This window comes from Acanthopagrus latus, chromosome 23, assembly GCF_904848185.1.
Source record: "Acanthopagrus latus isolate v.2019 chromosome 23, fAcaLat1.1, whole genome shotgun sequence".
In the NCBI taxonomy this organism is placed as follows: domain Eukaryota; kingdom Metazoa; phylum Chordata; class Actinopteri; order Spariformes; family Sparidae; genus Acanthopagrus; species Acanthopagrus latus.
The window spans coordinates 13000454-13014401 of record NC_051061.1 but is presented as its reverse complement, the minus strand read 5'-3'; the positions used below and the strand labels follow the sequence as shown (position 1 = coordinate 13014401).

General features: G+C 43.4%; 1 protein-coding gene across 1 annotated transcript; it reads right to left on the bottom strand.

Annotated features, from left to right (window-relative positions):
* Positions 1–382: 382 nt before the first annotated feature.
* Positions 383–6259, bottom strand: proza (protein Z, vitamin K-dependent plasma glycoprotein a). Its single transcript, XM_037089271.1, has 9 exons — positions 6065–6259; positions 4782–4919; positions 3780–3931; positions 3639–3663; positions 3442–3555; positions 3206–3340; positions 2198–2313; positions 1971–2088; positions 383–1361 (listed from the first exon to the last, which is right to left on the bottom strand). Exons 2-9 carry the CDS (start codon positions 4858–4860, stop codon positions 826–828), a joined length of 1275 nt encoding a protein of 424 aa, XP_036945166.1. The 5' UTR covers positions 4861–4919; positions 6065–6259; the 3' UTR covers positions 383–825.
* Between the last annotated feature and the right edge of the window lie 7689 nt (positions 6260–13948).

Below are 13948 nucleotides of genomic sequence, written 5' to 3'. Positions count from 1 at the left end.
ATTGTCTGATAATGTTCATGTTTCTGTGTCTAATGATCCGCTCAAAAGCACAGAGGCACGTCTCAACGGGTCAAGCCTAAATAAAATTATATTTCGTCCACTGTCCCATTCCCATGTGAGCGTTTATTTGCAAAAACAAAATCAGTTTGAATGTTACAATATATTTTTGTTGTTGTGCTGTATTCAATTGAATATCAGTCAAAAATGATTTGAAATCATTCTGCTTTAATTTACATTTACACAAAGTGCCAACCATTTTGGACTCTGGGTTGTATTTTCCAAATATTCTAATGTTGTATTTCTTAGAGTAAAAATCTCCAGAAGAAATGTCTTCTGGAAATACTTTATAATACTTCATCCTAAAACCATGACAGAACTGACATCAGGTGTGGTATTAGAGTTTATTACATTTATTACAGTGATTACCTGGAGTGTTACAAGATGTATATCAACCAGTACAGTAGTCGCTAAAATTAACATCACTTAAAGGTTATTAAATGGTATGTTCACGTCACAAAACACATGCTGAATAATTCACTGCACCTCTCCCGCGGCCTCTGACCCTCTGGTTGGTAGATACATTCAGCAACTGCTTCTATATTAATGTTAACAGAGAGCCACCTTGTGGATACATGAGGAAGTCCACAGAAACAAATGGGAAGCAATCACCTGGATCGAGACTATATCATTGCTCCATTAATGTTAAAAGACGAGCAAAAGGTTCAGCAACAAGTGCACAAAGAAAATGTTTGTCTGATTCCCTGCATTTAGGATATAGCTACCTGCATTTTCAATAGCCAATAACCTCCGTGCTCTAACCCCCACCTAACGTGAACCCATGAGCGGGCGCAGCCAGCCAAGATTGCGAGACACTTTCTGAAAGATGAATCCGTTAGTGCAGTCGGCCCCTGTCGGCTGGCTGACCACCCCAGTGAGGAAGAACACATTCCTGTACAAGGTGAGCAGGGGGCTGCCGGAGTTCATGCCGCAGTCGGCATTGGACCGGGGAGTGGTGCAGCCCATCTTATTGGTCATGAGGTCGGGGTGACGCTCCAGACACTGCGACAGGCTGTCGTACGCCAGCTGGTTGAACATGAGCGGGCCCCCGAAGGAAGCGGCCTGCGGGGTTTCTTTCCAGCCAGTGATGACGGTCGAGTACTCCCCAGACATCAGGACGCTCTCTGCAAAGCTTTTTTCTGGCAGACACGCAGCAACCACGTCTTTCTTAAAAATGATTCTGCCGTCAAGCACAAGCGCAGCCAGGTCGTATTCAGGGCGGCCTTCCACATAGCGCGGGTGGACACTTTTCTCTTTGACAGGCAGCGTCTGCTGTCCGCTTTCATAGCCGGTGCTGCGTTTGCCTGAGGAGGTGCAGGGGAGACAAGACATTCAGGGTGAGGGCGCTTCTCAAGCTCAAGCACACATGCTGACATGTAGTGCTGCAGCTTCTGAAGCCCTTCTGTTATTTATGTGATATTAAACTGAATGTCTTTTTAAATTAGAACTGTTGGTAGGACGGAACGGGACATCTGAAGATGTCACCTCAGGCTCTAAGAAATGATAACAGGCATTTCTTTGACAAATTTCCTGACATGAAAATTAGAAAACAATCAGACATCAAGCGATAATAGAAATAATGTTGGAGTTACAACCATGATTGGAGAAGCTCAGTCCCAAAGTTTTAGAGCTCTTAAACAGAAGAGCAAACTCTCTGTATAATTTGTTCAGTTAAATTTTGGGGTAACCTTAATCCAAATCCCTAACCCTAACTCTTCCTTAGTCTCTGCGGGGTTAAGCCCTGTTTAAAGACCTGATCTCCTAATTGTTGTTTTGTCTCTGTCTATATCCTGTAGAGGGTAATCTGACCACATGGATGTATTTAGCCGATCCTAATGTTGCACCATTGACCATTGTTTCTCTAGTTAGTAGCAGCAGTAACTGAGACAAAGGAGTGTGTTTTGTCTACTCACCGACAGCCACGCTGAAAGAGGTGTATTTGTTAGCACACTGAGCTGAAGTCAGGACCAGGTTCTCCTTCAGAATGACTCCGCTACAATAACCTGTGGACTCTGAACTCGTCAGGAGAGCCTGCGAACGACACAGTGAATCCCTGCATCATCGACATACCAATCAAAAAGTGGTTTACTGTGTGACCTGTGATGTGTGTGTGTGTGTGTGTGTGTGTGTGATTTCCTACCTGCCAGGGACATTCTGAAGGATTACACTGTAGTCCTTGAAAGTTGCTGCGCATGTTGCTGGACAGTCTTTCCTCCCACCGACTCGACCCAGTGATCTTTCCACAGGGGAACGACACTGAGAGGACAAGGTGAGACGGTTGCCTTTACCTGTTTAGATTTAGCCTTAAATGTATTGTTGATCGTTTTTTGTTTGTTTGTTTGTTTTTTAAAATAAAAAGAATAAAGCTGTTGGTCAAATATCAGAGTCTCGATTTCAGCTCAGCTGGCTGTAGGGCATGTTCATGTCTGACTGACAGCAGCTGGCGTTGTGACGTACCCCCTCACTTTAATCTGAATCTTTATCCCCAACCCCAACCAGTTGTCCTCTGAGATGCTTAAGCTGACACCAACCCTTACCACTTATCTCTGCTTTTAAGGAAGCCTGTTGCTGTATTTAAGAAAGTCCTTTTTTAAAACAACATACTGGACAGGGACTACAGATGAAAAATTGCCAAACCTAACCTATGTCCTAACTCAAAGAGGGGGAAGGGGCAATACATTGCAACATCTTTGTATTTCTCTATAATCAGTAAGATAATCTTTATCTCTAGATAATAAACCAGCATGATAGTTCTGGTGTTTGTTTCGGGTCAGCTCTCACCCTTTGGAGAAGCGGGGCATTGTACTGCTGTGAACCGAAACCAGCAGCAACCGACGTATTTTAGCCACCTTAAATAAATCCCACCTTAAATATGTATGTATCTTATTAAGTAACTGCTATGCTTTGTGTACATAGCAAATAAATGAGAGAAACAAACAGCGGCTAGTTTTGTTCAACAAGCAAAGGTTCGGGACAAGAAGGTGACTTTAGTGACAGAATGACTTACTACTACTATGACTTACTACTATGAAACCAAAAACTATAAAATATAATATCTCTTTTTTTGTGTAATTGCATGTAAAGAATGTTAATACTTGCATACTAATTGAATCATTCAGCTGCAGATGAAACCTTGAAGCAGACGTACCTGCAGGCTCGCACTTATTCCTGTCCTGAGTGCTGAGCCTCCATCCCCAGGCGCAGGAGCACTCGTAGGACGTGTAGCCCGGTTTACAGAACTGTGTGCAGCCTTTGTTCTTTTCCAGGGTGCACACGGTCTCATCTGCATCGTGGAAACAGGAGGTGAAATTTGTAGCACACACACACACACAAACCAAAACAAGACGTGAATTAACAACGGCGGCATCGCCGTCCGCGCTTCACCTTTCTCGCAGTGGACGCCCGAGAAACCCGACTTGCAGACGCAGTCGTAGCCTCCCACGCTGTCCGAACACATGGCTCCATTCTTGCAGGGCTTCTCTGCGCACTGGTCTCCGTCTAGACGCAGACAACAGGTCTATGAGATGATGTAATGCTAATGACTACTCAGTGATGGAAGGTCTTTTTAACGGGCCACTTACCCACATAGACGGCCCAGAAGATATCCTGCGAGAGAACATGTTGGATGATAAGTGCGCAGTTAAAGCTGCAGACTGAGACAGACAAATCGACAGTGATGTCGTGATGCTAAGCTGTGAAGGCAGCGAAACCCTGGCGCTCACCGTGCGGTACGAGTCCTTGAAGATGCTTCTGGCCTGCTCGTAGGTGCACACCTTCTCCATGCACACCTGCTCCAGGGTGGGTGGGTTACCGGCATCGAGGTTCCTCTTAGGACGGAAGATCACCGAGCTCGCCTGCTGCTTGTCCAAGAACACTGGAGGAACAGTTCACATCTGAGCTGGTTCATCCACAACAAACTGAACCACAGACTTCAGATTGAACGGGCTTGCACAAGCAGATTGAGCTGCTGCTCGCCAGTAAAGAGGCTCGAAGGAATCTGCACAGATCTTGTGTGATTAGCAGCCACGGATTTGGGAGTTTGCAAAAATAAAGGCATCAATATTTTTTTGGCTATTTGAGTAAGGGCTACCATTTTGCTGATTCACAACTAATAAAATTGTTTTCTTGGTCTGTACCCACGCCACTGTCACTGTCAGTAGATTCATTATTTAGCAGATAGCTAATCAACAGATATAATGCTGTAACTATCAGAGTTTTTCGCACAGAAATTCCCTAAATTCTCTCGTTTCAGCTTCAGTATTTGATGCTTTTCTCTGTTTTATTTAATTGCAAACTGAATATCTTTGGGTTTTGGACTGCCGGCAAAACAGTGACACTTTACTAACCAAAACAATCAGCTGATGAACTGATGATGAAAATAACAGTTAGTTGCTGTTCTTAATTGGTTGATGAACAAACAGGCAAGACAGTAAACATCATTCCGATGTGCTAACTTTTCCTATTCAGTAACACAGGAGAGGCTGTGTGACTCTGCCTTGAAACAAAACTGGAACAAATGACCAGAGCGACATTAACCCAGATATCTCATTCACTGAGGCTTAAACTCGTCTTTGATGAACCCTGAAGCCCTTAAAAGACTCTGACATGTCACACACTCAGCACGCTGCCATCGTGACCTCCTTCACCTCCTCACTTCTCTTCCCTCTCTCTACTAAACCATCTCTGCTGACTCATCGGGGCTCCATGCTGGCCTGCCCACTCACCTGTCTGGGGGGTCTGAATGGCGGCCACAGCCCCCGCCAGCAGACACAGCAGAGCGGCAGATGTGGTCGAGGAGCACATGGTGACACCGGGGCGCACAGTCAGTCAAGTAGTCGGTGCAGCAGAGGTCGATGTGTACTCCTTTCAAAGACAAGCAAAGCACAGACATGTAATTGGGAATAAAATGTTTAATGCTGTATGAGGTTGCAATATCAATGAAATACTGTTGCCTAATTTTTTTTTTATATCTATCTTTAAGTGATTGTTTGGGGAGCTCTCATCGGCTACGATGCATTAGTGGATACCTCTGTGCCACTTAAGAGGCCGCTTGTTTAAAGGACCTCATCAACATGTCAGATACCACTGGTCTCTTTATTTAAGGTGCAGTAAGTGACTCTGGAGAAAGACAGCTGATTATTAAGTCTCACTCCCAGTCTTCCAATAATGACACTCAACAATAGACTGTCTTTCTCCAGAGCTGGGCGATGCAGTACTGTTCCCGCGTAGTCGGGACGGCTTTCAAAACAAAGAACGGAGAAGTACCAAGGAAGGGGGTGACAGGGCAACCGTTGTCATCCCCCTTCTTAGCAAAAAATTAACAAAATGGCCTCCCCCATTTTTCCTGTGAGTAGCATGCCCATGCACTTCAATAATAAAGTGCAGTTGGATCATGTCTCTTGAAATTATCAATGTTGCAGTAAATAATGAATGAATTCTCTTTATTATGGGAAGTCAACTAAAACATCCCAGTCAAAATGAAATAAAATACAATGCTGTAAATGTGACTAAACTCTTATTATTATTATGTTTTCTTTATTTAATAATTTATGAGCAGCCAGTAAATGACATCATCAGTGATGGTGCAGTTTTTCTGCAGCTCATTGCTGCCCTGAAGCAACACTGCTGGGGTTTATTCATTATTATTATTCATTTTAAATTGTTTGGATGTAATAAACAAACGCTGACGGTCTCTGTAGTTATTTAAAGCACGTCTGTTTCAGCAGCCCAGAAGAGCTACTCCAGGTTAGCTTCTTCATGTTAGCTTTCTGACAGCATGTTAGCATTAGCTCATCTGATGCTACACAACGCAGAAGGAGCCAGAACAAATATTAACGTGATAATAAACACGATGCTGTGATTCAACACGTTTATAACTCATTTAAAAGCAGGCAAACGCTGATGTGTCCGTCATGTTGTCGTTTCAGGGTGGGTCAGTTCAGCTGACCAACATGGTTCTGAGTAACGGTTCGAGACAACAACAACAACAACAACAGTCGGTACCTACCGGTACAGGGTGTTGGTTCCGGTCCGGCCTGGTCCTGAAACACCCCTGCAGCCTCCTGAACGGATCGGGCCTATCGATCAGAACTAACAGATGATGATGATGATGATGATGATGATGATGATGGGCACATCCGAGCCTTTCTTGCCTCCTCCCACTGTTTACTGCTGGCTGTGGTGCGTGTAATGACGAGGAGCGGCCGGCGGGGGCCGCTGCAGGACAGAGCGGACTGTCACTGTGCAGGAAGTAAGAGTTAATACTATGATGTGAAGAAGTAACCACAAGTAAAAGTAAATATACTGTGTAGAACGATTACTTTTGTGAAAGCAGCGATGGAATATAATTAAATACACCGACTCAGGTACTGTACTCAAAGGTACAATGCGTAGTTTTGGGGAAGAAGAGAAAGATCTTCATTGACTGATTTATTTTTTTTAAATGTCTACACAAACTAAATAAACATATTGTCTTTATTTTCAAATGTGATTAAACAAATTGACCTTAAAGGACACCACAGTTTCATACTGTTTAACTGTGTTTATATGTGGCAGACCCTGCAACATTTTCTAGCTTCAAATTGTGTAAAGAGGTTGTATTATTACCTCAGTGATATTGTGTTTAAATTTCTTCTCGAACACTACCAAGTGCCACTTAAAGTACAATTTTGAGGTACTAATCAACTGATGGCTTTTTGTCATGTTTCCGGTGTTTGACACATTAGCTACCTAATAGCTAGCTAGCTTACAGATTAACTAACTAACACATAACTAGCCAACTAACTAGCTAGCTAACTAAGTAGTTAACTGAACAGCTATTTAACTAGCCAACTAATTACGTAGCTCATAAACTGAGTAGCTAGCTAACTATCTGGCTAACTCATTAACCAACTGTATATGGATTAATTTAACTAGCTCCTTCTTCTCATTTGCATTTGTTGTTGTTTAGCATACGATAATGCATCAGTATCAATCTCTATTCAAGGCAAGGAAAATGTAGACATTCATTTACAAATCATTATTAATTATTAATTTAGTATTATGTGTATGTGTGCCATAAGATGTATATGTGTATGTGGGTAAAAAGCCAGCGCTACATGATATCCTCACATTCTCGGCACACATGCTTGAAAAACACTAAGACATTTAGGACCTTCGCTGCTATTTTCCTCAGCAGTGTGACTTGAATCTGGACCACCTCTGATGTGCACACTTGATCAAACAAAATGGGATGCTATCTGCTGTGATCAATAGGAGAAGCCTCACTGCAAACAAACACTCATCAATCCGGACAACAGCAAACAGCCAACGACCAGATTGGGGCTTTACACAAATCAGCTCTTAAGCGAAACAAGTGAAAAATCAAAGTGGACGGGAGGATTAGATGGAAACAGTTGAGAAACTAAGAGCAGAGAGAGGGTGTTAAGTTTTTGCCAAAGAGCACAATGAAGAAGAACAAGTCACACGCTGTATCTCAGATGTAAGACAGAAACTAAAGAAGGGATATTTATAAAACATGAGGTCACTCAGGAAGAGTTATGAGCCACTCTTTAGAGCTGTTGCATATTTGATATCAGACTTTGTGATTAGTGTTTCTTGGTGGTGATAATCAAACACACACACACACACACACACACACACACACACACACACACACAATAATAATAGCGGCTGAAACTGGGTCATCAAGGCGATCCTGAGACCCTCCTGGGTGGCCTTATTTCAATGGGATTGTTTGTGAGAGCAATGTAATTTGCAGACAGGGCCGTGGGGCTTTAGTCACAGCTGCAGCCATGTTAAATGTCTCCGATTCCAAGTCTAATAAACGAGGTATTATAAGAGCCTGCTCGGACCAGCTGGTCCCCTGGTGCTGGACAGGGGCAGGAGCCGGACTGCCCAGTCCAGGGAGACTCACCCAGAGGTGGGGAGAGCCTGCCCCGGCCTGCAGAGCTGCAGCTAGATGTGTAAATTATTAAGCTTGTGGTAATTTCCCTCGTGATTGTGGTCTGAGGTGAAATGTGTTCATACACGTGTTGTGATATATGTTGACGGCGTGCATGTGTGTGAGAGCATGCACAGTATCGGCTGCATGCTGGTCGGCACACAGCGACGGTGGAAAGCTCTGTATTTCCCCCAACAATCATCCATCTTCCTCTCCCAGTAATGTTTTATTCAACATCGCCCTCTTATATTGTCACTCACCTTCTCTCTTTCTCTCTCTCTCTCTCTCACGCCTGCTCCCATTTCTTCCCTCGCCTCTCATTATTCTTTGAGAGCCGGCTCTAAATTGGAGGCGAGCAAGGTAAGAAAGAGCGGCGCAGCGCTCACGTGTGACCCCGCTGACCCGTTTCCTCTTCAAATCCAGGGTACAATTTTACAGGAACACTAAACAAACAGCTCAGCCATCACAGACGGCATCTATAATTAATGCCACCTGATACTTGACAACTTTCTGATGGATTTAGCAGGCCGGAGACGAAATCCCCGGGACTCCCTTCATGTTGGAGTCTTGATTTTTTATTTTTTTTTCTCCTCGCAGCTTACCTCCTCTGCTTTTCATCACCGGGTTGATTTACTTGTTAGCCATGCTGGCAGCTCCACTATTGGATTTTTTTTGACAGACAGTCATGATTGTCTCCTGGAGATGAATTGTAGTGACTCCAGTGACTCCATGTCTTCTCATCCAGGTCAAAGTAATGACCAAATAGCCCAAATAATGATATCCACATTAGCATTTAGCTGCACTTTCTGTTCATGTGCTGTGAATTAGCAAATATTAGCATGCTTATGCTAATATTTTAATCAAAAATAGGTGAAGAGGTGGAGCGTGGGTGTAGCAGAAGTTAGCTTATAGTTTAGCCCACCTGGTTGGAAGCTACCAGGAAGGTGCCTGTGGTTACATATGAAGTCAAGCTAAAATCCCCTCATAGTTTGATGGCACATCACTGTAACATTACATTAGCCACAAGCTAGAGAGCAACAACTGGCACAGAGGGTGTTTGCATGTCAGTGTCTGTTCTCCTCTCTGTGTATTCAAAATGTTAAGTACATTTCTCCTCTATTCAGCAGGCAAGTAAGACAGACCTGCAGCACATTACGGCAGATTTCATCGAAGCGAGGGTGGAGATAAATCCATTATTAAATCCCCCCAAACTAACTCTGAACTCTCCTCGCCTTCGAGTCTTTATTCCCCCAGAAGCTCTGAGCTCCTGCAGGCTGCCTACCAGTTAATACTAACAGGGTATAGGAAGATGGCACAGAAAGCTGCATTATTTGCCTGATATTTGCATTAAAAATAAAAGAGCAGTGTGGGGATGATGTATTTTTGTAGGCTAACCTCGAAGTTAGCATTGCCCTGTTTCCCTCATCAAAGAGCTGATGGTATTTCTGGACTTGATTTTGGATTATTGATGAAAATAAGATGGGTGGCAAGCAGTTTATGATGTGTTTTTTTTCTCAGCAAGATAATCTTCACAGATGAACTCCACGTTTGTGATATTTGATGGGTAAATTCAGTTGCTGGACGTAAAAAGCGAATACTAGGCTATAAACAGAATACATTGCGGTCAAATGAGTTAAACGTCACCGCCACTAAGCGTCTTACAACACAATTACTCTCCACGTTTTTCTATAAATTGATCAATCTACAAGTTAAAACGTTTAAGTTAGACTAGTTTGTAACTGAAGTCGGCCTGTAAATACGAACTTGTGAGCAGATGAGTCTCAGTTACCAACAATTTGAAATCGACACACACTTCAGTAGCACTGGAGGCGATGACACGTGTTTGGCTTTGCACGTTCGTGCACGTCCACATGTGCTCCCTTGGTTCTGTGGAGATGTGACAGTGTGAGGTCCCCAGACGATGTGTGTCATGATGATGTAATGGGTTAATAACACACAGTCACTCATACACACACACACACACAAACACTAATGACCTACACAGACCTTCCCTACAATTGACCTTACACACATATATCACGGCGGGAAGTAATAAGGTCAGGTGGGGTGTTTGACCGCACTACATAACAAACGCTCGTCACCTGCCCTGGTTTCATTACAACAGCACATCAAAAATACCCTCACACACACGTGCAGTATCCGTTGCCCTGCACTGAATCCGACCACAAACAACAACCCACACGCAACGTAATCACGGCTATATCAAGGCGCCAAAACATTGTGTGTAATTGAGTTTGTGTGACAAGGACCAATGATGATGTTGTATTAAGTACTGGAGAGCAGGCAGGCACTAAACCCTGTGGGGGTCTTTCACAGCTACACTAGCTACTCTTGAACAATCACCTTCCCCTGGCCCACATCTCTTCGTGATCAATTCACGTCTGCCGGCCATGTTTTATTTAATGCTTAATCGCGGCACTCCCCTCCCTGCGTCCCCTGCAGCTCATTTGCTTGCATGTGAGAGAAAAGAATTAAGGGCACGTGAGCGGCCCCTTCCCACTTGCTCTTTTCTTTCTCTTCCCTGCATCTTCTTGAAGTTTCAACAGAAACAGATCGGCCGTTCGGTAATTGATTCTTCCTTTTCATATGGGGCGTTTTATGTGATGGGTGGAAGGGGCTCAAGCTGTCATAATTGAACCTCCTTTGCTGGTTTTAAGATCCTTTTTTTGGTGATCCCCTGCTTTCCACAAGTGGGTTGACTCATGAGTTCTTTTCTTCCTCTCTCTCGCTGTGAAACCCTTTAATCTCGTCTGCCCTCGGGTGAGTGTCACAGCCTCGTGCGCTACCTTTTAAATGATATACTGTATCTCGCTCAGACAGCAGAGCAGAGCCTGGCTGTGTTCTCTCAGACCCGTGGTGAGGTGGCGAAGGCCCTGATTGCACTGAAGAGGGCACAGAGAGCGCAGAGACACAGCCGACAGCTCTCTAATGGCCATGGTGGTTCACTGTACTCATGCCAAAACTGCTCTGGGGTCTGCTTTCTGCACATATAGCAACTCCTAAAAGCTCATGCTGTTTGCACAGCCTGTATGCAGCGACTCATAATGAGCAGGCTGGAGTAAAATACAAACAAACCCGTCCATAGTTATGGATTATAAATCATACAGTAATGTATATAGATGATGGTGGATCAAGCAGGTTAATGCTGAATGTTTAATGAGGGACTGAGGAACAGAGTGTTCGTATTCATTATCCTAATAACACCATATATTAAACATTAGCTTTGTTTGATCCACCTTCATTTATGTTTTATATTAACTTTATTGTATTATGTCTAGCCTTCCAAAGTTCTTCTCCATCCTTTATTATATTGTGTTTTGGTAGCAGATTACAACTATACAATGTGTTTTGCCAATATAGTATCAGTTTGTGAAAATTGTCATGAAATATAATCTACATGGACATGAATTTAGTATTTTTTTGTGTGTCACAAGATGACTATTTTTCACGCCTGCACCTGATAACGCTAGCTAGCTAATGTTAGGGTGGTACAGTATGCTGGGTGCAGCAAAAGAAAAGAGATTTGTATTCTGCACCTCACTACAAGCTCTGCAGTTGTATTATTAAACAAAAATAATTAAAAAAAAAAGATTTTTCTACATTAAAATGTTATTAACATGACCTTTAAAGGTATGGCAGGATGTCTTTTTCAGCACTGTACTTAGTATTTTACAAAACTCCAACAGTGCCATTTCTTTATCCTTTCCTCTAAAATACACACATTATTACTCATCCCATTCCCCACATTCTGTACATACTTCCAGGGGCCGAGGCACCATCTAAGGGGAGGCATCCTTCCTGCATTCTTGACTGGGAAAAGCTAGTTAGCAGATACGAAGTAAAGTAAATTTACATTACTTACTTCATAAAGTAAATTTAGGGTGCGGTAAGTAATAATAGTGGTTGGAAACTGGAAAATGAATGACTAAAATTATCAGCAGAATGTGAATAAATAACAGTTTGGATGCTACGATGTCTTTGTATTATGTTGTAGAGATATCGAATGAAGTTAGCATGCTAAACAGCTAGCCCTGACCCCGTCCAGGTCCAAAGCTCCTGTTGCTACTAACAACATAAAACAACAACACTCACCTGGTGCTCCGTGGTTACATTGACAATATGCTGCCCCCTCTTTGTGTTGAGCAACAGGCGACCAAATGTAATGCACTAACACCTTGAGTAAAATACCAGATTTTGTGGGTTTGAATCTTTTCGTTTTTTGCCATTTTAATGCAGAGATGTTACAAATGATGTCTTTAAACACTAGTTTACACTCGTTTAACACTAGTAAATATTTCAGAAAGTCATCAACATGTACAGATGACATTAAAGTGGTACTATGTGGTTTTGGAAAAGAAATCAATCTAGGAATTTTAATGTTTACAACATTAATAGGGTAATAATACAAACTAGCCTTTTTTCCATCAGTGAATAAACAAGCTGTTCTCAGAAGAAAATAAGGTATAAACAAAGTCGAACTGATGAATGAGACTGTGTTGTCCAACAAGGTCAGTTTGTCTATTCAGTCATGAAAACAGTTTATTTAGTTTGTTTAGGCATAAAAACAAACAGTCTCTGAAGATCTTTCTCCTCTGATTCAAATATCATTTGCAATAACTGCACAGTGCACCTTCAAATTGCACCGTTAACAGCAGGCTGGATGATAAAGTGTCTCCAAATGTTCTTATTTACATTCTACCACTGGACTTAATTCAGCGTCGAGAGGATAAATATTAAACGTGTACAAACAGAGTTGCTCGCTTTTCTCAAGGCATTATTCTTTTCCATTTCGGAGATTATCGAGAGCAAATGAATAAACACGTCCCACACCTCTGCGCTCATATTAAGCGTGTATTCCCTGAGCATTCTCAGCTGTATCACCTTCATTATGTCGGTGAAAGCAATATACCGTAGCTGCGGCTTTATGGATTTTGCATCAGTTATACTTGTGCTCACAAACTGTGAAGAATTACATTTTTTCAGGCTGAACAGCTGAGGGATGTTTAGCAGAACAGTGGCAGATTCATCTATAAGGACAAAGACTGTCAACTGCATCAGTGTTAAACCAGAGGCTAGAGTGTTTTTTTTCTTAAGAAGGAAATATGTGTGTTGCTCATTGTCAGCCTTGTGCTCATTAGCACATTTTAGCTGGAGATCCAGACAGTTCACGCTGCATGGCAAATTAGATTGAGCAGCCAGTCTCAACCCCCACTGTCACAAACGTATACACACACACACACACACACACACACACACACACACACACACACATACATGTCCAATCGCATGCGTTACACATGTAAGGTTTGTATACGAGAAAGGCTCATGGACGCATGTTTGGACTCACATACGTGCTCCGAAACAAGTGACAGGAAGAATAAAGAGACAAGGGCAAACACACTCCATCCTCCCTGCACAGTCGACTTAACCCTCCATTTATCACCTCTCATCTGTCACATCTGTCTCCTCGTCATTTTTATTGTCCCCCCCGCGCTCGCTGTCCTCAAACAGGAACATGTTATCACTCTTTCTCTCGCCGAGCATCCCGCCCGCAGCCTCCTCTCTCCCCGACTTTCTGCTCCCTCGCGTGCCCTTGCTCTCCATCTACCTTCCTTCTCTCCCTCCCTCTTTCCTCCTCCCTCTTCCTCCTCCTCCTCCTCATCCTCCTCCCGCTGCGCTCTAGACTCGCTCTCATTCCCCCTTGCTCACCCACTCAGGCAGCATCCTCCCCTCTCCACTTCTACCTTCACACTCACCTCCTCGCGCCTCCCTCTCTCCGCTCCTCTCCATCACCTACTAACACATATCATCTCTGGCAACCCCCCCCCCCTCCCCTCCACCTCCTCCACCTGTCTGTTGTCTCCCCCCCCCCCGCTTCTCCCTCCACTCTCTCTTTCATCTCTTCCATTCCTCCTCCTTCCCTCTTCA

Excerpts from the sequence above, each read along its gene's own strand:
- proza (XM_037089271.1), bottom strand. The coding sequence starts at position 4,860 with ATGTGCTCCTCGACCACATCTGCCGCTCTGCTGTGTCTGCTGGCGGGG. Across the intron at positions 2,314-3,205 it reads GAATAAGTGCGAGCCTGCAG|TGTCGTTCCCCTGTGGAAAG; the intron begins GTACGTCTGCTT and ends TTGTCCTCTCAG. Across the intron at positions 2,089-2,197 it reads CTTCAGAATGTCCCTGGCAG|GCTCTCCTGACGAGTTCAGA; the intron begins GTAGGAAATCAC and ends TGTCGTTCGCAG.